The sequence below is a fragment of the Meleagris gallopavo genome, chromosome 3 (assembly GCF_905368555.1).
Source record: "Meleagris gallopavo chromosome 3, MGAL_WU_HG_1.1, whole genome shotgun sequence".
Classification (NCBI taxonomy): domain Eukaryota; kingdom Metazoa; phylum Chordata; class Aves; order Galliformes; family Phasianidae; genus Meleagris; species Meleagris gallopavo.
Window position 1 is genome coordinate 52,336,417 of NC_139406.1, and position 23,279 is coordinate 52,359,695.

A 23,279-nucleotide genomic window follows, 5' to 3' on the forward strand; every position below is an offset into this window, starting at 1 on the left:
ATGTGTATTCCTCAGAAGGGAGAGTATATGACTTCCCCATGAGCCAATAAAATCAGTGGGATGGTTATTTGGGTAATACTGCCAGTGCTTCCCACAGGACAGCATGTAAGTTGATATGCTAAGTCTACCCAGGAGCATGGACTAAGATGCAAAAGCCTATCTTGTAACACGGGAGTCTCACATACCAGCGTAGCACACTGTTGGAAGCCACTGAGTCAACTAATTAAAGACAATTTTATAGCCAGACTATTTGTTATCCTTACCTCGTACACACACAGAGAATAGCCTAAAGGCATCAATGGCTCTCTAGGTATTAAAAAAAATCCTCTGGTCATATATCTTCAAACGTAACTCTCATGTTTACATGGACATGCTGAAACAAAGCTCTTCAGTAACATTAATATTGATTAGCAGAATTTTTTGAAAGTAAGAGATGGAAGCTCTCTGAACATATTAGTGCAGCAAGACTGAAAACAATGACTAGTAGAAAAAATGACCTAAATAGATGAATAGTAAATGATAAAAGGCACCCAGTGGATTTTATCTAATACCATGATGATAAACAGTCTCTTGTATCTAACTTAGTTTCTCCCTATTTCTTAATTCAGCTTTCAGCACTGTATTATTGTATTGCTGTAAGAATCTCTTCTGAAATATGCCATTTTGTAGATTATGTCATTAGTAATACTCTCAATACCTGATGAAATAACATATCATGACTAGCTGTTAGAACCGGTCATGGATTTTCTGATATATCATTTCCGAGATGGAAAATGCTTTTCTACTAAAAAAAAAAAAGAAAAAAAGAAAAAAGAAAGTGCTCATAGGAACATGCTGATTTGTTTTAAAACAAAAAACATTTAAGTTAGGGTCAAAACATTTAGATCAAATATTTGCAGATTGAATGTTTTTTATGAATAAATTATTATAAACTTATTTTATTATATATAAAATTTACACTGAAAAAAAGGTGCTTTTCTCTACTTTTAAGCTTTTCACATTATGATAAACTGAAAACATCATTCCATTAAGGGAATTTGAAGGTGCAGTTTTAGATTGAACATTTCTGAAGCTCACCAAGGTACAATGCAAAAGAAATAACAATTTACTATTATCTTATTTTCCAGTATCATCCAACAGTCAAGTAAATTCACAGAAAATCTAGAAACATTACTGGGTGGTAAGGGTTTTTTTAGCAGAAGACTAATCTTACTTAATAGAATTAGGAAATTCTGATACTGGTAGTGATTATAGTGCAAAAGGAAAGTTAAAGAATCAGTATTTCAGTACTGCTATTCAGTAATCCAGTTAATGCTCTGGATAACAAAACTAAATGCGCTTCTCAAATGTATAATCCACTGTATACAGATGTCTGAATTTAAAAATTTATACACTTGCACTTCAGAAATATATGATCACATGGCCAATAGCAAATCTTAATGAGGACATATTTTCACATTTCAAGAGGGTGTTGGTCATTCAAATTGTCTTGCTCGATCTTCAACAACCACAGTAATCAGTTTTACAGTTACTGTAATTGGAAGTACAATAATCACATTAGCAGCAGAAAAGCAGGCTTGCTTTCAGGTTAAGAAAACAAGGCACAATATAATCATTCTGAACGTGATCCAACACTCATTATGAATTGTTATGTCAAAGAATTCTTATCTGTGTGTTTAATACTGCACATATCAGCACTGAACCAAATGGCAATGTGATAGTTTGGGGACTGTACAATCTCTGTAGAACATAAGGTAATGAGATGCTATGAGAGTAGTTACAAATAGCACAGTGATAAAATATGCCTGTAAGGTATAACTTTATCATTACATATGTAAATTTCACCACATTTAGTAGAATGCACGTTGGGAAAACAAAAATCACACCTTGTGCTTAGCTGTGACATTTGCTAAATTCATGTGTCACAATCTTTGCACTTGGCAGCACTTTCTCCCATGATAAGACTGTCTGGGAGGACTGTAAAAGCTGTGACTCAGCTCTTCAGCCAAAACACACACCATGTGTATTCCTGCAAAAACCAGGCACATTGATTCTTTGGTTTCTCATGATATTTAGTCTTCATCATGAAAAGATTGCTTCTGGACAGGAATCTCCTCACGATATTTCTTTCTTCCAGGAGCAGTGCTAAGGCCATCATATGCTTATGCAGATTCTCCCCTACCAAGGCTATTTCTCAACTCCAAATCCTTCACAGCTCTGACAAGAAGTCTCTAGCTTTCTCATGAAATTACTAAATTTCTCACTTGGTTCCTGGCCAGTTTATCTCTTAGTAAGAGATCTTTTCTATGGATTTAATATTCCCCTCTAGACCCCAGAATAGAGAGGCTTCTTATTAAGATCTTTGAACAATCGATCCTCTTTCTGTCAAGCCATTCAAACTCTTTTTCTTGGCAAGAAGTTTTTCCTTTCCTCTCGTTCTCCATTATAGCTTTCACTTCCCCTCACAAAACCCACAAGTCACCACAAAAACAACACTTAATTGGACATTTGATAGATCTCCGACGAGATTTCTCAGCCTCAATACTCCTTCCACCCCTTTCAGAAACATAGACTTCTCCTTTAGGCCTAGGGGCTTTTACCTGCCTTAAAAACAAGATAATGAGGATGATTGTAATTTTAATCTTGAAGCTAAACAGTCAACTGCTGTTGTGGTGTAACCTGGCAGCAGCTCACACCACACAGCCATTTGTTCACTGCCTCGCCGCTGGATGAGGGAGAGAACTGGAAACAAAACAGAACTCATGTGGTGAAATAAGAGCCAGTTACTAAGACAGAAGGGGAAAATAGAAACAAAAATGCAATGATAACAATATGCAGCCACACAGCACTTCCTTACTACTGGCTGCCCAACACACAGCACCAAAATGACACCGTGCAATAATGCAAGGACTCACCCCACTGACCAACTCACAGCACCCCAAGCAGCAGCCAGGCCCCGTCCCACTGCCTGCAGCTTTATACTCCTCCATGTGGTGCCACGTGGTATGGAATGACCCCCGCCTCATCAGATGATCAGAGAGCTGGAGCACCTCTCCTACGAGGAAAGATTGAGGGAACTGGGCTTGTTTAGCTTGGAGAAGAGAAGGCTCCAGGGAGACCTCATTGTGGTCATCTAATATCTTAAGGGAATGTATAAACAGGAGGGACAATGACTGTTTACAAGGGTGGATAGTGATAGGACAAGGGGGAATATCTTTAAACTGAGACAGGGAGCTTTAGGTTAGATATTAGGAGTAAGTTTTTCACTCAGAGGGTAGTGATACACTGGAACAGGCTGCCCAAGGAGGTAAATCTCCATCCCTGGAGGCATCCAAGGCCAGGCTGGATGTGGCTCTGGGCAGCCTGGTCTGGTGGCTGGCAGCCCTGCACACACCAGGAGGCTTGAAACTAGATGATCACTGTGGTCGTTTTCAAATCAGGCCATTCTATGATTCTGTGATTCTATGTATCTGTACTGGCCCCACCCTGCCCCTACACTGCACCATCAAGGTGACAGCTCTGCCACCAAGCAGCCCGAGTGTTCCCATCATAGCAAGAATCAAAATAGCATTGTACAATTGATGTTCTTTGGGCTGAAACAGGACAAATGTGCACATCTAATGTTTTGCATTGACACATACATGTTCATTTCTCCCATTTAAATCAGTTCCTGAATAAATCAAAATATCTAACAGCAGTTCTTCTAGACTAAACAACACAACATACATTGAGTTGCTTGGGGTTTTGCTTTCACCTCACCTTTGAATACATGCGGTGTTACCATACATATTCACAGACTGTTCAGGAAATACTCCCTTTCAGTTTTTGCACTTTCTTACACTTGGAACCAAGTTTTTTTAATTATTGTTATTATTTTTATTTTTATTTTTTTATATTAGGACAGGTAATTCTTATTCAATATAATGTCTGACTAGAATTCCTAGAAATCCTAGATCAGAACCTAATGAAACTGCTTCCAATTGGAGAAATCATGTTAATCAGACCTCCACGTCTCACCTTAAAAATAGGCTGTCTCATTCTATTGTATTATCTATGAGCAGGGGATTGAGTGGCCTCAACCATTTTCAAGAGAGCAAGACTTGTGAAAACTGAACTGAGATGTATGCCCCATTACTACATCAGCAAACCAGTTTCCATCTCCAGACCATGGGTGACAAAGCTTCATAATAATATATCACAGCATCTGAAGTTGTGACATCTACACACATGGTTTGATCCAAAAATCAGAATAGAAATGCTTTTTCATTAAATCCATTAAATAAGAAAATATAACTTTATCATAGGCTGGATGGTAGGCTTTATCTAGCAGGCTAGATGATTTGACTTTTTACCATCTGCAAAAAAAATTCTGAAAACAGTGCAAGTGACCTTTCCTGGACAGCTATGCTGATCATTTTTGTAAAATAAATGTTCCAATCTCCACAAATCATGGCTATCTCTCCTGAGTTTACTGGAATTTAAATTGAATCACCTATAAATCCTAGTTTCAATGGCTTATTAAACTTTTTCACTCACTGTTACTAGGCCTTCTGCCCATTTCTTTTGGGAACAAAAACTGAATCCCTGCTGAATTTTTTTTGACTGTCCATAAGGTACTGAAGAAATATCTGTCTTTGCTGGGGATACTCCTAGCAATAACATTAAGATGACTAGGTAATAAGTAGGCAAACAGTCAAAGGGCAACAGTGTGTGCCTCCATTCAAGCTGCAGATCTAACTGAAGAGATGTCATCACAGAGACCAGAAAAATTTAAACAGGCTCACGGACATGCAACAAAATATTTTTACTTACATTTAACCACCAAAATCATGGTGTAATCTCATTACCCCAACATTACGTTAATAAAGAAATACTGTTAAGAGCTCTTCCTGCAATACCGATAACTCAGCATGAAAAGGAGATGGGAGTAGAGACATAACAGGAAACAATAGGAAGAACAAATCTTGTGTTCTAAAAGAGATAAGAAAGGTACCTCACCTAATAACCCTTACAGTGATTTTTGAAGTTAAGATAAAAATGAGCAAGTCGAAATACTAGCAGGTATTTTTGACCTTACTATTAATTTAACACAAGACTGTAGACTGATATTTTGTAAGGACTGATATCCCAATGAATAGCTATAAAGCAGCAATCTCTAATTAAAGAAAAATAAGTTTCTTTCACTCTAAGCTGTACAGACTTCGAAGAAAATGCAATTTGCAACAGAATAATAAACCGCACAGAATAATAAATTTCCGCTATGCAGTGCTGAGACAAAAATCAGGCTAAAAGTTTCCCATCACTAGAAAGAAAACAAAACTTAGATTTGATATCACTGTAGAAGCACTTCATCTTGCACCTGAGAGAATCAAGAACGTTCATGTTTTCCTCAATTTACTTCTAAAAGTAATGCAGAAAACAGTAAATAATTGTATTGCATCTGATTTCTGTTAAGATTTTGTGATTATTATTCCTTCGTATTTTATACCTCTGCTTCAATTGGCTCTGATGCCTCCCCCTTAATATTTGGCTCCACCTTCTTGGTATCAGTTGCTGTACCTAAGATCCAGATGAGGGTTCACTCTTGACAGTTCAAAAAGTTTTACATAATGCACGGAGCACTATTCTTCTAAATAGGTGATTAAAAAGGAATGAAAACTTATAAATGCTGATCTTAGCCAAAATTGTTCAAGACTAAGCTCCTGATGAAGATATAAAATGATTATTAAGTTAGCAGAAGAGATGACTTTTCCTTTCCTAGAGGTATCCACAAATCAGAGGGAAAGAAAATACGTTAGAGAAAGCTTGCAAGAATCCTAAACATTAATGAAAAACTAAATGTGCCAAAGCAAATGCATCATTTTATAATTTTCCTAAAGTCACTTCTTTTTCAAAGAAATGTAAAACTGAACTACAGAAAAGTATAAATTTATTTCACTTAGAATACTTGCATATTGGCAAGATACTACTAATTTCAAACTTTTAATAAAATTACTCTGTTTTTTACATCTAAAAAAGAGACAGAAGTAACTAAATTGTTGCATCATTTCTCAGATAAAGAAACACAGATCTGATAATACTCACTTCTGAATTTTTCAGATCTTTCTTTCTTGTCTGTAGTAACTCTCCACATGCTTTTGCTTCCTGCATTAACCTTTTTTCATATTCTGCTAGCTCATCTTGGAAATGATTAAATAGTGTCTGGACATTTTGCTGCTTAAACATCACACCACTTAGATTTTTCCTTTAAAAGAAAAAGATAAATTCAATGAAACAGTCACAAGATTATCCTATACTATTTTTCATTCTTTACATACAGGTTTAATTTTAAATTTTATAACAGATAAAATGGACAGTCCTCTTCCTAATAATTATACCATTTTAAAAATACAGAGCAATATGATTGATCTTATCCATAATATTTAGATCACTTATGAGTCTATCAAGAAATACAAATTTCTCAATTTTCATAACAACTTGCATTTTTAAAAATAACCTTCTAGAGAATTAACTAGTTTACTACTAGATGTGAAACATTTGCTGAAATAATTATATTCCGAGACACAGAATGAGCTCATGTCACACTGGATAAACAATATTTTATTATTTGTTGAGACAGAAAAAGGAAGCTTCACATCATTTGTATATACATATTTTTATTTGTTTGTTTGTTTGTTTGTTTTGTCTCTGTCCCTACTAGCATGTTCTTTTTTTAATCAAAGACTTCCTACAGAACAAGATTTCTGCAGAAAACTGAAACATCTAAGACATGGATGTCCAGCTGTCTGGCTTGCCTGGGCTGCACTGAATGAAGATAAATTCCTTTAGGCAGTATACAAAATATATAAAATAATTAAAGTATATAAGTAATAATACTTCTTTACTTCTTTTCATATTTAATTTTTTTTTTTTTTTCTTAAAACCTACAAAAAGAGTGGGCAAGAAAAACTTAAGGAAGTGTGCTTCCCACAAAATCTTCAGTTCACAGGATTTGGTCATCATCCTTCTAATTTTATTGGCACCAAACTTCAATGAGATTTTTTTAAAAACGTGGAATTAATATATTTAATGTTCTTTCTTAATTTCATGACACAAAGACATGTCTTTATCTATTCCAATAGTGAAAACATAATTTTTCCAAAGCCAATGGTATAAAGCACTTTCCAGGTGGGATACTTGTGATGGGATCTTTTTCAGTTTTGCACTCAAACATATTATTTAAAAAAAAAAAAAAAAAAAAGTATTTAATTTTATTATTATTTTGAAAACATTGTGTCAATATTTCTTTTCTATTTCATACCAGTAGCTGTTATTTAGTCCTTTTATTGCACTGCTGGTAAACAATAATAAGTGAAAGAAGGGTTGTTCTTCAGAAGAAAATGGTAGAAAGATAACTATAAAAGGATAACGATAAAGATGGACAGCAAAAGTAGGGGCTGTTTTACCTCAGATTCATCCAGCAGATTAGGCTAGACAACATGCCAAAAAAAAAGGAAAAACAGCCAAGAGTAAAACTAGAAGTAGTTAGTTCTTCGATCTCAGTTTTTCTGTGAAGGCAGGAATCAGCACTCCTATGAAGAGTAACACAAAATATAACAGGAAATGGCTAAACAAAACTTACTTAAAACAGCCTGACAAAATACCAAGTGACGTATCAGTCAAAACAAAATGAATACAATAAAGTAGAACAGCCTGAAAAAAAAAGTCTTCTGAATATTTTTACTATTAATACTCACTAGTAACCTGGATGAAGAGATACAGTGTACCCTCAGCAAGTTTGCTGATGATACAAAGCTGAGAGAACTGGCTAATACATCAGAAGGCTGTGCTGCAATTCAGCAAGACCTAGACAGACTGGAGAGTTGGTGGAAAGGGACATTCTAAGGTTCAAAAAGGGCAAGCGTAGAGTCCTGCACCTGGGGAGGAATAACTTCACGCATCAGAACAGGCTAGGGGATGATGAGCTGGAAAGGAGTTCTGCAGAGAAGGGCTTGTTTGTGCTGGTGGACAAAAGGTTGGCCATGAGCCAGCAGTGTGCCCTTGTGACAAAGAAGACCAATGGGATCCTGAGGTGCATTAACAAGAGCGTAGCCAGCAGGTCAAGGAACATGATCATACTCCTCTACTGCCCTGGTGAGACTACATCTGGAGTACTGTAACCAATTCTGGGATCCTCAGTTCAAGAAAGACAGGGAACTTCTAGAGAGTCCAGCAGAGGGCCACAAAGATGATGAGGGGCTTGGAGCACTTCCTTATGAGGAGAGGCTGAGGGACCTGGGACTGTTCAGCCTGGAGAAGAGGGACTGAGAGGGGATCTTACCAATGCTTACAAATATCTAAAGGGCATGTGTCTTTTCAGTGCTACCCAGCAACAAGGCAAGACGCAACACAGACAAACTGAAACACAGAAGTTCCTTCTGAACATGAGAAAAACTTCTTTGCTTTGAGGATTACACAGCACTGGAACAAGCTGCTTGAAGAGGTTACAGTCTCCTTCTCTGCAGATATTCAAAATCCACAAGGATGCTTGCCAGTATAACATACTCTAGGGAATGTGCTTTAGAAGGGCATTGTATTAGATGATCTCCATAGGCCCTTTCCAACCTCAGTGAGTCTGTAATTCTGTCCCACATATTCAGCTAAAAATCTATATGTAGTATCACTTTTTTTTTTTTTCCAGACAATAATTTAATGCAGTAATCTCTCAAAGATCTTTCAACATTGACAATATATTTAGTGAATAAGATGACAGACAGCAAACTGTATTACAATGAGACCAGGAATGTTTTTTCATTATTTAGGTATTCTGCACAACTCAACAATCCAAGCTATTTTCCATCTGACACTGCATAGCAGGTTCACCTTTCTCCTTGAAGAGTAAGCCTGCTGTGCAATCAGCATATATGGCTCTCCAAGGCTTCAGTGGCCTAGAAGGCAGTCTCCATAATCAGTTACATAGAGCCCTCTGAGACTATTTTCAGGACTCATCAGTCACAGTAAGCGTTGATCCACCCTTCTTAAAACAGAGACAACGCAGAATGAGAGGAATCTACCATTAATTAAAGATGCAACTGACCATGAATATTATTAGATTTCAAGTAGTAATATTGATACCCAAAATTCAGTTTGGTAGGTAGACATTGTGTCATAAATAACTTCTACAAATGCATTACATCTACTGTCAGTAAACACACAAAAATACTTTCAAATTATTGAGGAAAAGTGCATTGTATTTCCTAGGAATAACTCTGTAAAATAATAAAACTACCTGTAGAAATAGAAATAGAATAAAATTACTAAATTACTTTTACAAAAGCAATAAACTACCTTTACAGCTTCATGTAACAGGCAGGTCTTACCGTAAATCGATTAACAGTTTTTCTGCATCTTCCATCTGTGTTTGCTTCATATTCCATAATTCAGAGAGTTCCTTAAGTTCATTTTTTAAATTTTCCATAGTGAGACAGTTTTCATCAATTTGACTAGAAAGAAATGATTGTTTTTCCTGGAAATTAAAAAAGCGTATAGTATATAAACTAGGAGGGCAAGATTTCCCAGTGCTGTATTTTAGGAACATGATAACGGGCATCAATTCATAAACTGTATACTCAAAGAAATAGAACTGCTTCTAGAGGGGCAGTTGAAGTACTTAGTGAAACAGAGTAATTCCTTTTCTATTAGAGCATGATTTTGCCAATCTAGTTATAGTCCACCAACTTGTTGCACATCTACTATATATCCATACATTTTATTATGACACAATTTTTGCAGTCACTTATGTTGTACATGTATGTTCGTAAGTTTGTAGGTCACCCTCATAAAAATACATAACATACATATCCTCTTTAATTTTTGCTCTTTTACATAGAAGTTTTTCAGATAAGCACAGCCTTGCACAGCAACAACTTTATTAACAACAATGAAAAGGAGCAATTTTCACATCTGACCAAGCCTGGGTCTGTTTATTTCAGTGCAGGCAGTGTCTTAACTGGCCATTTTTACTGCTAGATCATCAAATTGCTTACATGCTGCAAAACTGTTTTAGGCAAATACCTGAAAAACTAATCTTTAAGGAAAAAAAACAAATTTTCAGATGCCACCAACTCCAGGCAGAAGCTAGCTTAGTCATTATCTCTGAAAACTGTCATTATTCACTTAGTTGCCTAAATTGAGAGCTTTCTTCTTTTAGATATTGACCTTTTTTCATAACAGAGTTGCTCTGTACTCCATACTTTGGAGAATATAAGCACAGAGGACAAGACTGCTAAGCTCATCTACAAGTACACAACTTTTCAAAGAGATTCTGATATTAAGCTTTTGAAAAAAAAACAAGTTAAAAACTAAACTTCCTAATCCACAGAAGAGATATTACACTGCAATATCTTTTTCATTCCAAAAGAGACCAACAATTATAGGATCAAAAAAAGAGTAAAGATTCATGAGAAAAGCAAACAGTACTTCCAATAGCATCAGTATCTAGTAAAAAAACACGTCAGCTTCCTCAATAAACAAGGTAAACATAATGCACTGCAGCAGTACAAAAGTATTAAAAAGTTGAGTCTATTAGTTGGGTTATACTTTTAAAGTAGCTGCATTAGAGTTTATAACCCATACTAATGAGCTGTAAACAGTTATATAAGTGGGTTAAATTAAGAGGGAGGAAAATACCTTTTGATTATCCCCATGCATACACACACATTCAGATAATTTAAATATGCACACAATTATAAACACCGCATGAAATAAAAAAAATTAAGACCTTAAAATTTAGTAGACAAAGAATATATGTAAATATTTTAATAAGGTCAGTATTTTTTTTTTAGATAGTGTACCATTTTTCTGAGGCAGTAGCCTGGTACATAGCTTAATGATCATTTTCCTTATAAAGTAAGTGTTTTGTAAAGGTATAGCTAAAAGGAGGCTGAAAAAAAAAAATCGATGAATCAAAACTTTTATAACAGATAGGAACATAAGCACAGAAGTGCATGAGATACCTTGAGATCTCTTGAACTTTCTAAAATGTAGTACGTGTATGTATAGGATAAGGTGGAAATTTCAAGTTTCCTGCAGGAACATAGAATCATTAGAAGAAAAATGAAGATATGGTAATTAATGCAAATCCCTGTGCAACTAAACTGCCCATATAGAGTCTCAAACCCCTGTTAGTTTTAGGATCAGAAACAGAGGAACTTGGTGGAAATGTAATAGCCTGTGGTATATGTAATATCAGAGCAGATTACTTGCTCAGGCCCTAATCTTAAGCAAATAATTAAATTTGAGATGATTGAAGTATCAGAGCATAGTGTAAATATATATAAAAAGAACTCGTGACCTGTTCATTTATTTATTTACTTATTTTTGCTAAAGACAGTCAGATTCATATATGAGCTATGATAGAACAAAACTGCCAGTGAAGAAGCATTTTGTCACTGACATCCTGAGAAGGCAGATAAGAAGTAAAAAGGTTGGCTTCCAAGGCCAGGGAATACTAGCCATTGGGTCAGTGCAATCTGGTACCTATTACAGAAGATAAATAACTTGCAATCAGGTTTTAGAACAGACAAATAAAAACATTGAGTTATTCTACATTCTGTAATCTAAATATTGGTAGACTGAAAAGCCCCTCCTTAGGATCTGCTGTAGTAGCTAACAGCCTAGCTCCCCTTTCACAAAACTTCAATTGCTGTGCTTAAGGAATAGCAACAGGTTCTAAGAAGGTAGTACTAAGGGTATCCAAATAGCATCACTAGTTCAGTGCTCTGGAGATTTGATAAAATAGGCTTTCTACATTTTTTTGTTTCATTTCCACAGAACACTAGCTGAAATATTGCCAACAGGAACAGTTATTTACAGTTACTAAGAAAGGTATTCTTAAAACTAAAGCCTAAGAATGACTTGCACTGGAAAACAATGTAGAATTACTGAATATCAGTATGCTGATATGTATGTTGATCAGTATGTGACTCATCAGTCACTTCCACATGTTCTAAGGTGTTCTGGTAAACCTGCAGTGTGCTTCATGTTTCACAGAAAGAGATTCATAAACTCCGTCTTTCCTATCAAATTTAGAAGTCTGAGTGTATCAGTGAATTCCCCAATCCTTAATTTAAGATTGGCATGAGTAGGAAGTGTTAGAGATTTTAGGAAGAAATTGCCAGGTTTGTGAAAGCGATGCTGAACAACATGAAAGCATTTTGTTTTGTTTTGTTTTTATTTTAATCTATGACTCATTTTTGAGGCTGTAATATCTAACTTAAGTTTATACATATACAAATGAAAGAATAATAAAAATGAACAATATCTTAGAAAGACGATGCTTTCTTCTTGTAATGCTTATGAACACATTTATATAAAACATAGTGTTCAGTAATGAAATTCAGTAATTCCCTTCAGTGGATTATACAGTTTAGTAACTGATACAGCAGATATAAGCTATCATTTACAAAAAGATGCCATCTGCTGTGCAAACATGCAATTAGCAGGCACTTTCTATCACATCAGTATAGTTTTCATCTGTTATTGATTTTCTCCTTTACATTTCCAAAGCCCCTCAAGCAATCTGAGCCAGTGCAGCAAATGAAGAAAGCAAAGGACTTCTACATGACCCCGATATCTATTCTGCTTTGTACTTTACTCTGTTTTAAGACTATGGACCTCATACATTAGTGCAAGTACGAGAAAAAAAAAAATGCATACACTATATACATGTACATAGTTTCAAAGCAACTGTGTAGAAAACACAGTTTAAGTTTTGAGATAAAATGTACTTCAAAAAGGCCACGAAAACATTAAATTATTCACCTGTGTAGCATTTAATTGCTGTTGCAGAATATTTCTTTTTTGCTTCAGCTGTTGTTCTGTTTGCTTCTGCTTTTTATCTAGCTCTTGTGCCCTCTGATTCAAATAGGAGAGTTTCTAGAAGGAATATCCACAAAGAGATGTGTTATTATTCAAAACTTATTGTCTTACCTTCCAGAGAAATCAGATAATATTTTAGCTGTAAGCTACTTAAGTTACTATTCTTAAGTTTACTTTTGTTTACCTCTACATACCTTTTTTCTATCAACACAGCATGCTCATTCACATGTTGTGTACTCTACTCTTTGAAGGAAAAAATGCACATATAAAAGAGAAAACATCTTTGGTGCTTCAAACAGTGTTTATCATCATACAACAAAATATCACTGCTCGCTCTTCTCCCCAGGCTTCTTTACATTCCTTCTGCCAAGAAAGCTACAAATAAAGTTATCTAACTAAAATGCATATTTGGAATAGCTTCCACGGAAGGAACATAAAGGAGAAATGCTTACTATTTCTTATCACTAACTTGTGAAAAATACAGCTAAAGAGAGCTAGGAAGAAGAGGAAGAAGATGGAAAATGCAATATTCGGATAATTCATTTTTGTATTTTTCATTCATCCAGTTTGTTATTAATTAGTACCTCAAACAAAACAGTTCTTCTCAATTGTATTAATTTCATTTGCACCATTGGTGTGCACCAGATACTAAATGATATAAACAATTATTAATGCATGTAATAAAAAATTATATCACAAAATCTACTTAAATAATTGCGTAACAACTATACTATCTTGTTCAAAATTTCAAATATAATTCATCTTATATAACAATAAACATTAAAATCAGTATTAGTATTTCCATTCTGAAACATTTTAAACATTTAATCAATGAGAAAGTTCTTGTTTGGCATTACCAGTATCTCACACATCATTCACATATAAATCTGCTTGGGCAAACTCTGTTTCCAGGCTTGTATTACAGAAGCAAATACACAGCTATAGACAATGATACATAACTTATGCCACACCTCCCCAGGTTTCCAGGAAACTAATGATGTGATCTTTGTCACATTGTTTCTACTTAGTCTTAGCTAGGGAAGGGCTAACATCATTAGTCACTGCCATTATTACGCTGTTTTGAAAATACTATTAGCTATTAGAGAAGGGCTTTTTTTCCAATTTGACATATTAAACCTGAATAAAAAATAAACTATCAAATAATTCATTATCTAAACTCAAACTATTCTACATTCTCCAGTGTTCCCCCCAAAGTGTTGAAGTATTGCTATATGCAGGTAATATAAAGAATAATTCATGTAGAGTAACAATAAAAAATAGAGATGATCTCCTGTGGCAAACTATTTACTAGTAGTCAGATAACTGAACTATAAACATGTAGAATGATTCTGTAAGAACTTATGGATGAGACAACAGAAACCCTTGTGTCTGGGCTTTGACCAAAAATAAGAAAAACCATGTATCTAAACTAAAAAGGCTTGAAAGATGTTGACCATACTTGATTGAAAACATGAGCTGTAAGATGTACGGGGATTATGGAAAAGCAATAGTTTTGTTGGGTGTTGATTTTGAAACAAAAATGAAGGTATTTTGCTTTTTCTTAACAGGACAAGTGAAATTTTTCTCCTCTTTCATACACTTAAGAGATAAGCCCTTCCTTCACACTGATTATTTTCAGTTCAGGTATATAAAATACGTATTTCATTTGACAGAAAAAAAAAACAAAAACCCAACAACCAATACACAGGATTGCACATGGGGGGTGTGTGTGGAGGGAAATTTCAGGTAATTTTCCCTATGCTGAAAAACTGCTTGCTTTAGTGAGCAGTCTAGTGAGCACTGGCCTAGTGGAAGGTGTCACTGCCCACAGCAGAGGGGTTGAAACAAGATCATCTTTAAGGTCCTTTCCAAAGCAAACTATTCAATGGTCCTATGACTTCATGGTGGCATACAGATCAAAGGTTTCGTAAGGCAAAGCTTAATTTAAGCATAATGACAACAGGACAGCCCACAATTCGTGTTCTCGATTTGTACAATGATCACTGTGAATGCTAAACTCTGCTGCACACGTGACAGAAGACAGAAAACAAATGAAATATTTCCAATGCTTCTAGTTGTCAGAGCCATTCCCCAAAATAAGAAAAGGAATAACAATCTAATCAAGAAAAGGATGTACAAAAAGAATAATGCAATGTTACGGAAGTGTTCTTAATGAGAAAAAATACATAAAAAATCTTCAAATAAATTACATCCTAGGAGCTCTGCAAAGGAAAGGTAGTATTGGTTTCATTTAGTGTTTTTCTTAAATGTACAGATATACGTATACAAAACAGTCACTGAAGTGCCATTACATCTTGCATCAAACTAGTGTTCATATTTTGATTATTTCTGTGTCTTTTCATAAAAATAACATCTGTTTCCCACAGACATTGGTCACAAGAGGACTATCATCATTACTTAAGGAAATGATTGTCCACCTAAGGCCTCCAGTTTTAAAGATTGAGTAAACTGATCCATATACTATGAGTATTTTTCAAAACCATCCTCACTGTAATATCTTGGTTTCAAACAGAAAGTTATTTAGATAACATTGTCTAATGTACATTCTGTTCTTTATCACCACTGTTGCAACACTCCTTAGAAGGAAAGTTTTAAAGATCTAAAAGATTGCCAGATCTAAAAGAGGAAACTGTAGTAACAAAAGAAGTGCTTCACAGCCATACAATTTCAGTTGTCATTCCTGTTATTCTTTTGAACTGTTCTGGATGAAAGGTTACTTCCTGAAAATTTTCCCAAGGTTTTCCCCTTAGGAAGAGTTAGCATCATTAATACATCCAGCACATGTGGGACAATACTATTGTACTAGGTCATTACTGGACCACTGGAGGAAAATATATCTTTAGCCTTGCTTTCAAAACACATCAGACTATGACAGTACAAATGCTTTACCGGAAGCAAAATGAATGCAGAGCTTGGTAGAGAAAGGTGTACTTTATCCAAAGTCAGTTCCAGTATGCTGAGGATTTGTTTTTAAGACTAAGATTTTCTGTGTCTTTTTCTTATATAAAACAGACGTTTCATGAGAAAAAGGAAAAAAATCAATATCTCTCACAAAGCAGAGAATGGAAAAGGGTTTCCAGCCTGCCATGGCTTATACATTGGTTGCTCTTTTCAACTTATAACTTAACAAAGAGATACACAGGAAATAAGCAATTACTAAACAGTCTTCCCTTTTGTAAGAAAGAGAATCACAAAACTTAAAAGAGAAATAATGATTTTTCTAATACAGAAGGCAAGAAAGGACAGGACTCTAAGGCTGAGATCAGGCTGTATGTTTTGTTGTATCACAGCACAATCACACACCTTAACAATCAATCTCTTCTGAACTCTTCTGTTACATCTTTTTAATTTTCTTTTTTTTTCTTCTCTTTTTTTTTTTTTTTGTAATAATAATTAGAAAGTATGTCAGGAAATGGCTCAGAATCTACCACTTTTACCTTATGGTTTTCATTAAGTAGATCTTCATTTCTTTTAAAATTTTCTTCTAGATGAGCTATGTGTCTCTCTAGTTCTTCTATCCTCTTCATATCTTCTTCTCTTTTCTTTAGTTTCTCTCTTTGCTTTTCCTCTAGTCCATCATATATGTTTTTAGTCCTGGCCTGTTTATTGAAATATATAGAGAAATACCTTTCAGTATTGAAATCAGAAGCGTAAGTTAAACATGAAAAATTCAAATCTGAAAAAAAACATTTATATCATTAAGTGAATACCTCGAATAGGCCACAAAATTTTGTGCAATTCAAGATGTCTTCAGAATGAAGGAAAGTTGGCCATTAAATAAGCACGTGAATAATAAAGGCTGAATAGCCAGTACAACTGGCAAACAAACACAGAAGAGGAATCAGCAACAAACAGTATGAAATACGAGTATTATATTGAGGCAGACAATTAATTTACAGTAATACTTAACCAAATAGAAGAAAAGAATTCCAAAAAGAGGAATTAAAATTCCAAGTATTAATGATGTTAAAAAAGGAAGTCTTTTCTGATGGGAAATGCTATCATCATACGAAAGTTCTCAGGGAGGAAAAAAAAAAAAAAAAAAAAAAAAAAAGAAAAAGAAAAGGAAAAAAGAGAAAGAATAAATAACCACATTTCAAGGCTGGGAAATACAACAACCAGCTTCACAGCCAGCTTACATCCACTCCGTCTTCCTCTCATCAAAAAGAAATACAAAAAGAGAAAGAAAAAGAAATATTATGTACATTGTTTATAAAGTGCAGAGAGGTCTTACATACACTTGCATTTTCTACTACACCAAATTCACCATCACTTGAACTCAATTATTTATCTGTCTAGAACTTATATGTCTAGAATCAATATCTATATATGTATGTGTATATGAAGTGGAATTCAACTGCCACCATTTTGATTTCCACTTTCAGAACCAGAGTTCCAGGAAGATTACTGGAAAGAAGGCAAGGAATGACCATACACACAACTTGCTTTTTTAGTTTTAGGTGGAAAATAAATCCTTTTAATTCTTTAATAACTCCTTTAATAGTCTATGAACATATTCACCTTTATTTGAAGTGCTTCTAGTAGTTAATGCAACTGAACTTTCACTATGCTAGGTGAAGGTTATGGATTAAGTTTCAGGTGACAAAATGATTGGTAAGTAGAATAGAAAAGCTTCCCAGATAAGCATAAGTAATTCTGGATCAATGGTTGTTATACTCAGATGGCATTAGGAAATTCCCTTTAGCTACCTTAGAAAAGACTCCCCTCTAAACTGCTATACACTTTTATAGTCAGTTGTTAATAATAGATTTTGCTTTTTCTGTAGCCTTTGCTATCATTGTTATATTTTATGCTATTAGGTTTTGGAAAAATAAAAAGTAAAAGAAGTTGTAGTCAAAAATAAACATTACAGGAAGTATAAGATACTTATAAAGATGAGCCCACAAGAAGCATGAGATACTTAAAAAGATGAACCTCTGTTGTGAAAACACATGAACTATGATGAAAAAAGTTCTGAGCAGCAAATTTATATCCCATTAGGGAACTGTTCTTCTGTTCCTGTCCGTAGAAGGAAAGAAGTAGGCCAGAATCACTACTGAGGGATTTTTGCAAGAACCAAGAGAGAAGGCAGCAATTTTTAGTTCCAACGAATAATAGAAAATTACCAGCAATGAATCCAAAGAAAGTGAAGATGTTCAGAAGCAGCAAACCAAACCTGTTATGCTGCAGCAGTCAGGAAGAAAAGCATTCCCTTCAGCCTTCTCTGGAGGAAAGTCTAAGAATTAGAGGGAAGCTGGGCATCAACCACAAAGACCCAGGATTGTGACAACCTTGAGCACCACATGGCTTAGAAGAGGAGCATTCAACACTTCCTGCTTATGTCAGGGATGCAAAGGAATTGCAAGATCCCTCCTAGAGGTTTTCTTTCTAGAAGTGTGAAATGTATATACTAGTTCTACTGCTAATTTCCTGCAAGTTCAAAGTCACAGAATGGAAGAGAACAAGCTTTGTAATGGAAGAAAGATGGAGGTTGAATATCCACAAGCAAATAAAAAGGATAAGACTTCTCTCTCTCTCTCTCTCAAAAAAAAAAAAAAAAAAAAAAAAAAAGGTAGGGGAGTGGGGAGAAACAAAGATCTCAGAAATACTTATGGTCAGCACAGTAAATCCAAGAGCAGTCTTTGAGATTATCTCTTTCCTGTTTGATACAACCACAAAAGAAGCCAGAGAGGGTTTCCGACTTTAGAAGACTAACTGGTAAACTCTTAATTTCTGTTATCTTGTTGTCTGAAAGCTGCTGCTCAGACTATCATTGATCAGATGGAAGCTAGAGCCTGGTTCTGATAACTCCAACTTAAGGCCCCCTCCCTATCTTTTACTGGTGACACTAAATGGAGAAAATGAGGATTACTTCAGAAAACAGTCCTGGAGCTTCCACTCCGTGTCTTGCTTGAAACATTAAGAACTTACAGTTACTGCAACACATGTAATACGACTGTTACCCATGCTATCGAGGGAGGCACCTGAGGGAATTGATTTCCCAAAGGATGGAAATGGATGGTAATGCCCTACTTGGAATTTCAGTAAGAAAATTTGAAATAGTATCAATGCTTGCCTGAGGATTGTTGAAAAGTATCAGTGAAGACCAGACAAAAAGGCTTCTATTTGACATCAAAAAAGTAACAGCAGCACATCTTGTGTGAATTAAGTAGTTCACACAAGGGGAAAATCAAATGGTGTTAAAATGGCTCATTTTATATATATATGCATCAGTATCAAGTATGATAAGAGTCTGATTTTACTTTCTACAGAAAGTGAAATAAGAAAAATACAAATTCAGATGATACTGTCTCTGCATATATGAATTATTATTGAAAGCTGTTGTGTTTTTTTCTAGCAAACTGGAAGTTATTGCAAACATCTTGGATACAACTACTATGGTCCAAGTTTTCATGAGTATTTGCATTTTCCTAGTTGGATATAAAAAACAACAAACTCAGTTACTTAGCAAAACCCATTACCTTTCTATATAAATTGGCTACCAGGTATTCAAAGCTAATTTATGGTAGGAAGTAAAAAGAACACAGAAGGAAAACATAGCTTTCAAGTAAATGGGTTAATGTCATATTTACCTGAATCACTTTGCAAATTTCTTTTGCATCTTGAATTTCTTTTATAAGATTCCACTCCAGATTCTTTGGGGAAAAAAAAAAAGTCATATGCAACACATAAGAAAATAAATTAATAGACAACAGCAATGACATCACAGTAAGGACAAGCACTTTTAAATTTTCTCTTGATTATCGTAAAACTATACAAAACATGAAATTACAACACTTACTCATGCAGAGTAGTTAAATAAATATAGACTACAAGAAAAGGAAGACTATATTTTAAATTTGAATAAATATATCATTAACTTTTTTTTTTTCCCTGAGCTTAGCATACATGAAGAAGCTGAGGTGGCTCACCTAAAATGATGGAACATCAAATGTTGAAATTTTAAAAAATCTCAATACCTTCTGTCAGTCTATGATAGGACTTTTTTCATAATTTCTAGAAAAAATCTAAACATGTTTCAACCTTTTCTTATATGAGCGTTCTATTCACACCACTTCTAGAAGTACAGTTAAATAAATTATTCTAGACTGCACATTAAAAACCACTAGTTTAATGTATGTCACATTAGCAGATCATCATAACTAAAATATACCTGATCAAAGTGTAAGCCAAATCCTAATTAGGCTTTTCTGTTTTCTTTTAAGTGAATTTAAAGACATTATTTAGGCAAAACTAGGCATAACATAGCCAACAATAAAGTTAGAAACAGACTCAATCCCTTCTATTGTTGAAATCTATTTCTTTGAGATGTTTAATTCACATCTGTATCTGCATTCTGGAAGCACGTGCCATCAGGACTTAGAGAGGGAGGTTACTGCATGAGCAGGTCATAAGAATCTCTCAGATGTTACATACATACGGAAATACAGAAGAAGGTGAGAAAACATATCCAATTATTCGCAAGCCCCCAATCCCAAAGACTATTAGAAACTTCATGAGAAAAGGAGAAGGCAAACCAGCGTTCATGTAGAAAGCACATTTCGAGGAAATCCTGTAATCAATGAGTAGAAGACATCGCCTTTTGCCCAGAGAGGTTGTGGATGCCCCATCCCTGGAGGTGTTCAAGACCAGGTTGGATGGGGCCCTTGGCAGCCTGGTCTAGTATTACATGGTGGCCCTGCCTGTGGCAGGGGGGTTGGAGATTCATGATCCTTGAGGTCCCTTCCAACCCTGGCCATTCTGTGATTCTGTGATTCTGTGTGACTTTTATTTCCAGATGAAAGTTCATACATTTCCTCCAAGGAAAACTGAGCAAAAATCAGTGCCTGTGGGCCTTCATACCCCCCTAACACATCCATAAACCTATCTGAATCTAAATCTACTGAGCCTTAGATGAACTGTACGTAGCTTCTGGACTGCTCTCCAAAATGCAGCATCATTTAGAATGACTGATGATAACACCTGGTGATTGTGTGAATATATTTTTCATTATGCTCAGTAGCCTACAGAGACAGTTTAACTGGTGGTTACAGACAGATGCTTTGTCAGACACACCAAGAGGTAATTGCTCTAACAAAATATCAGCAGAGACCAGACAATCAACTTAAAATTGCACCATCATTTATAAGGACATATTTAAAATTCAGCACTATTCAACTATTGCTTAGACAGAGAGGTATCTTAGCTTCTTTGCATTCTGTTCTCACTGAACTAGCAACTTTTACCTTGTAATTAGCTCTTGCAACTGACCATCTTTGTATGTGGCTTCATGTGTTTAAGCTTTGAAAATATAACCACACTACTTTAGCTATTATGGTAGCTGAGATTAACCATAGATTAACCATAATCATTAAAGCTGATAACAGAATGATAACTCTGACGCTGCTGGAGATGGAGATACTCAACAACAAGGGTACTGAATGAACTTAAGAGATGCTGGAAAGCAATCACTGGAGATGGGACACTAACAATGGCTTAATGTAGAAGTTCTGCCAAGAAAGAAACTAGAACACAAACGAAATTAAATTCTGTCTCTAACCATAAATGCATAACCATAAATGAGATACATTTCTGACTGGCTGCATGCCCAGGATACTAACCCTATCTATGACTTGACTAGGGAGATTAAGGAACAACAAAATCCGAAAAGTAACGCTGTAGTCAAAATTCAAAAATGGCTTTTTTTGTTATTAGTAGTTTATTTGTTATTAGAAATGTTATGAAGGATAGTTGAAAAAGTAAAATATTTGCAAGCTAGACAGAGACTATTTATATATATCGTATTAGAGGCTCAAAGCACATGCAAATCAATTTTGATGGATGTTTTGGAAACATCAAATAGAAAAATCAACACCACTAAACAGAAGTGAAGCTGTTAGCAGCCAGACTGTATCCTCCAACATTTGAAATGATGTCTAAAAGAAGCAAAATAGAAAAGATCCTGAACTTTGTGGATTTAAATCAAAAAGCACCATCAGGGAAGTTAAAAAAGAGTTTTTAAATTAAACATGCAAAGTACATAAGAACTAGTAACAAATCCTTTTCCAAATACATCTGAATAGGAAGGCTGCTAGAGACAATGTAAGACTAATAGATGACCAGAAGCACTGATTTTAACAACATCTGGATTACTTATTTACATTACACAAAATTCAATAATGGTGAATGTATGCTTGGACAATAGGACCAAGTATTTGCAGAAGACTGGACTCTGAGCTTGTTAATAATAAACAGGAACAAGATCACAAAGGTAAAACAGGCAGTTCCCTGACATGAATAAAAAGCTTCATTGCATTTAAATGAATAAATGTGTTAAGAACTACTAAGAAAGGAAAAGAGAACAAAACAGAGGTTCTCCTTATACCACTGCATAAGCCCATGGTGCTTCTAAACGTTGAATATTCTCTGCAGTTCTAATCCTGCTCCCTCTTCCCCTGTAATAATAGAAAATGGAATACAGTAATGGAAAAAGTACTGAGCAAACAGAATGATGACAGATATGGGACAGTTTTCATTCATGAAATAAGTTAACAGATCAGAAGTCTTCAGCCTGAAAAAGAATATAAAAGTTTGCAAAGTAACGTGGGACATGTAGAAAGCAAATCTGGAATGTATGATCATTCCATATTTGAAATAAGAAGTAGGGCCTTGTATGAATATAGTATATTCTAGGTAGAAATCAAACAAAAGCTCTCATTCTTCACACAGCACATAATGAAGCTGTTGAAGTTATCACAGAATGTCATGGATGTTAAAAATTCAAAATATAACTGTGAAATTTTCACAGAAGAGACAAACATCAATTCTAAATAATTCAGGGACTTTTTCCTAAAACTCATCTAAAATCCAGATTTCTTAGACTAATTTTTAGCACCCATGAAGTTCCCAGTAAAAAGCAAAAAAAAAGCACCATAAAAGACTCCCTGCTCGTGCAGTTGAACATCCATTCATGTATAAGTTTTAGCACACCACCAAGAATGCAGAGAAAATGGTGCTTGGCAAATTTATATACAAACAAGACAGAACAAATTTAGCATTAAAACATACATCCATAGAACAGCATAATATACCAATAATACAGTTTATAGGGCAAACCTACTTGGTGCAAATTCAGATATTACCAGTAATATAAATTTGATGCAAGAGAAGACATCCTGGCACAATGAAAAGCTCTGAAGTTCTCTAGCCCATGTTTTACAGTTTTTCCCTTTGGCTCCAAGAGCCTTTCAACTGGTTCTGTTTTAAATCACATCCAACAATTCCTCTTTTCTGTTTTTCAGGCAGATTCCAGTACTTGAATTTGCTTACTTAGGAAAAATGTGAAGTGCTTAACATGCCAATGCATACTAGTCTAGAAAATACTATGAATGTTCTTAATT

General features: G+C 35.0%; 1 protein-coding gene across 1 annotated transcript in view; it reads right to left on the reverse strand.

Moving 5' to 3' along the window:
* Positions 1-23,279, reverse strand: part of CCDC178 (coiled-coil domain containing 178) — a 183,717-nt gene that overhangs the window by 107,932 nt on the left and 52,506 nt on the right. Inside the window, exons 14-18 of the mRNA XM_085221020.1 lie at positions 19,473-19,535; positions 16,317-16,478; positions 12,802-12,915; positions 9,360-9,505; positions 6,085-6,244 (exon numbers count right to left, since the gene is read on the reverse strand). Of these exons, the coding sequence (XP_085077146.1) occupies positions 6,085-6,244; positions 9,360-9,505; positions 12,802-12,915; positions 16,317-16,478; positions 19,473-19,535 (645 nt within the window). The remainder of the gene's footprint in view (positions 1-6,084; positions 6,245-9,359; positions 9,506-12,801; positions 12,916-16,316; positions 16,479-19,472; positions 19,536-23,279) is intronic.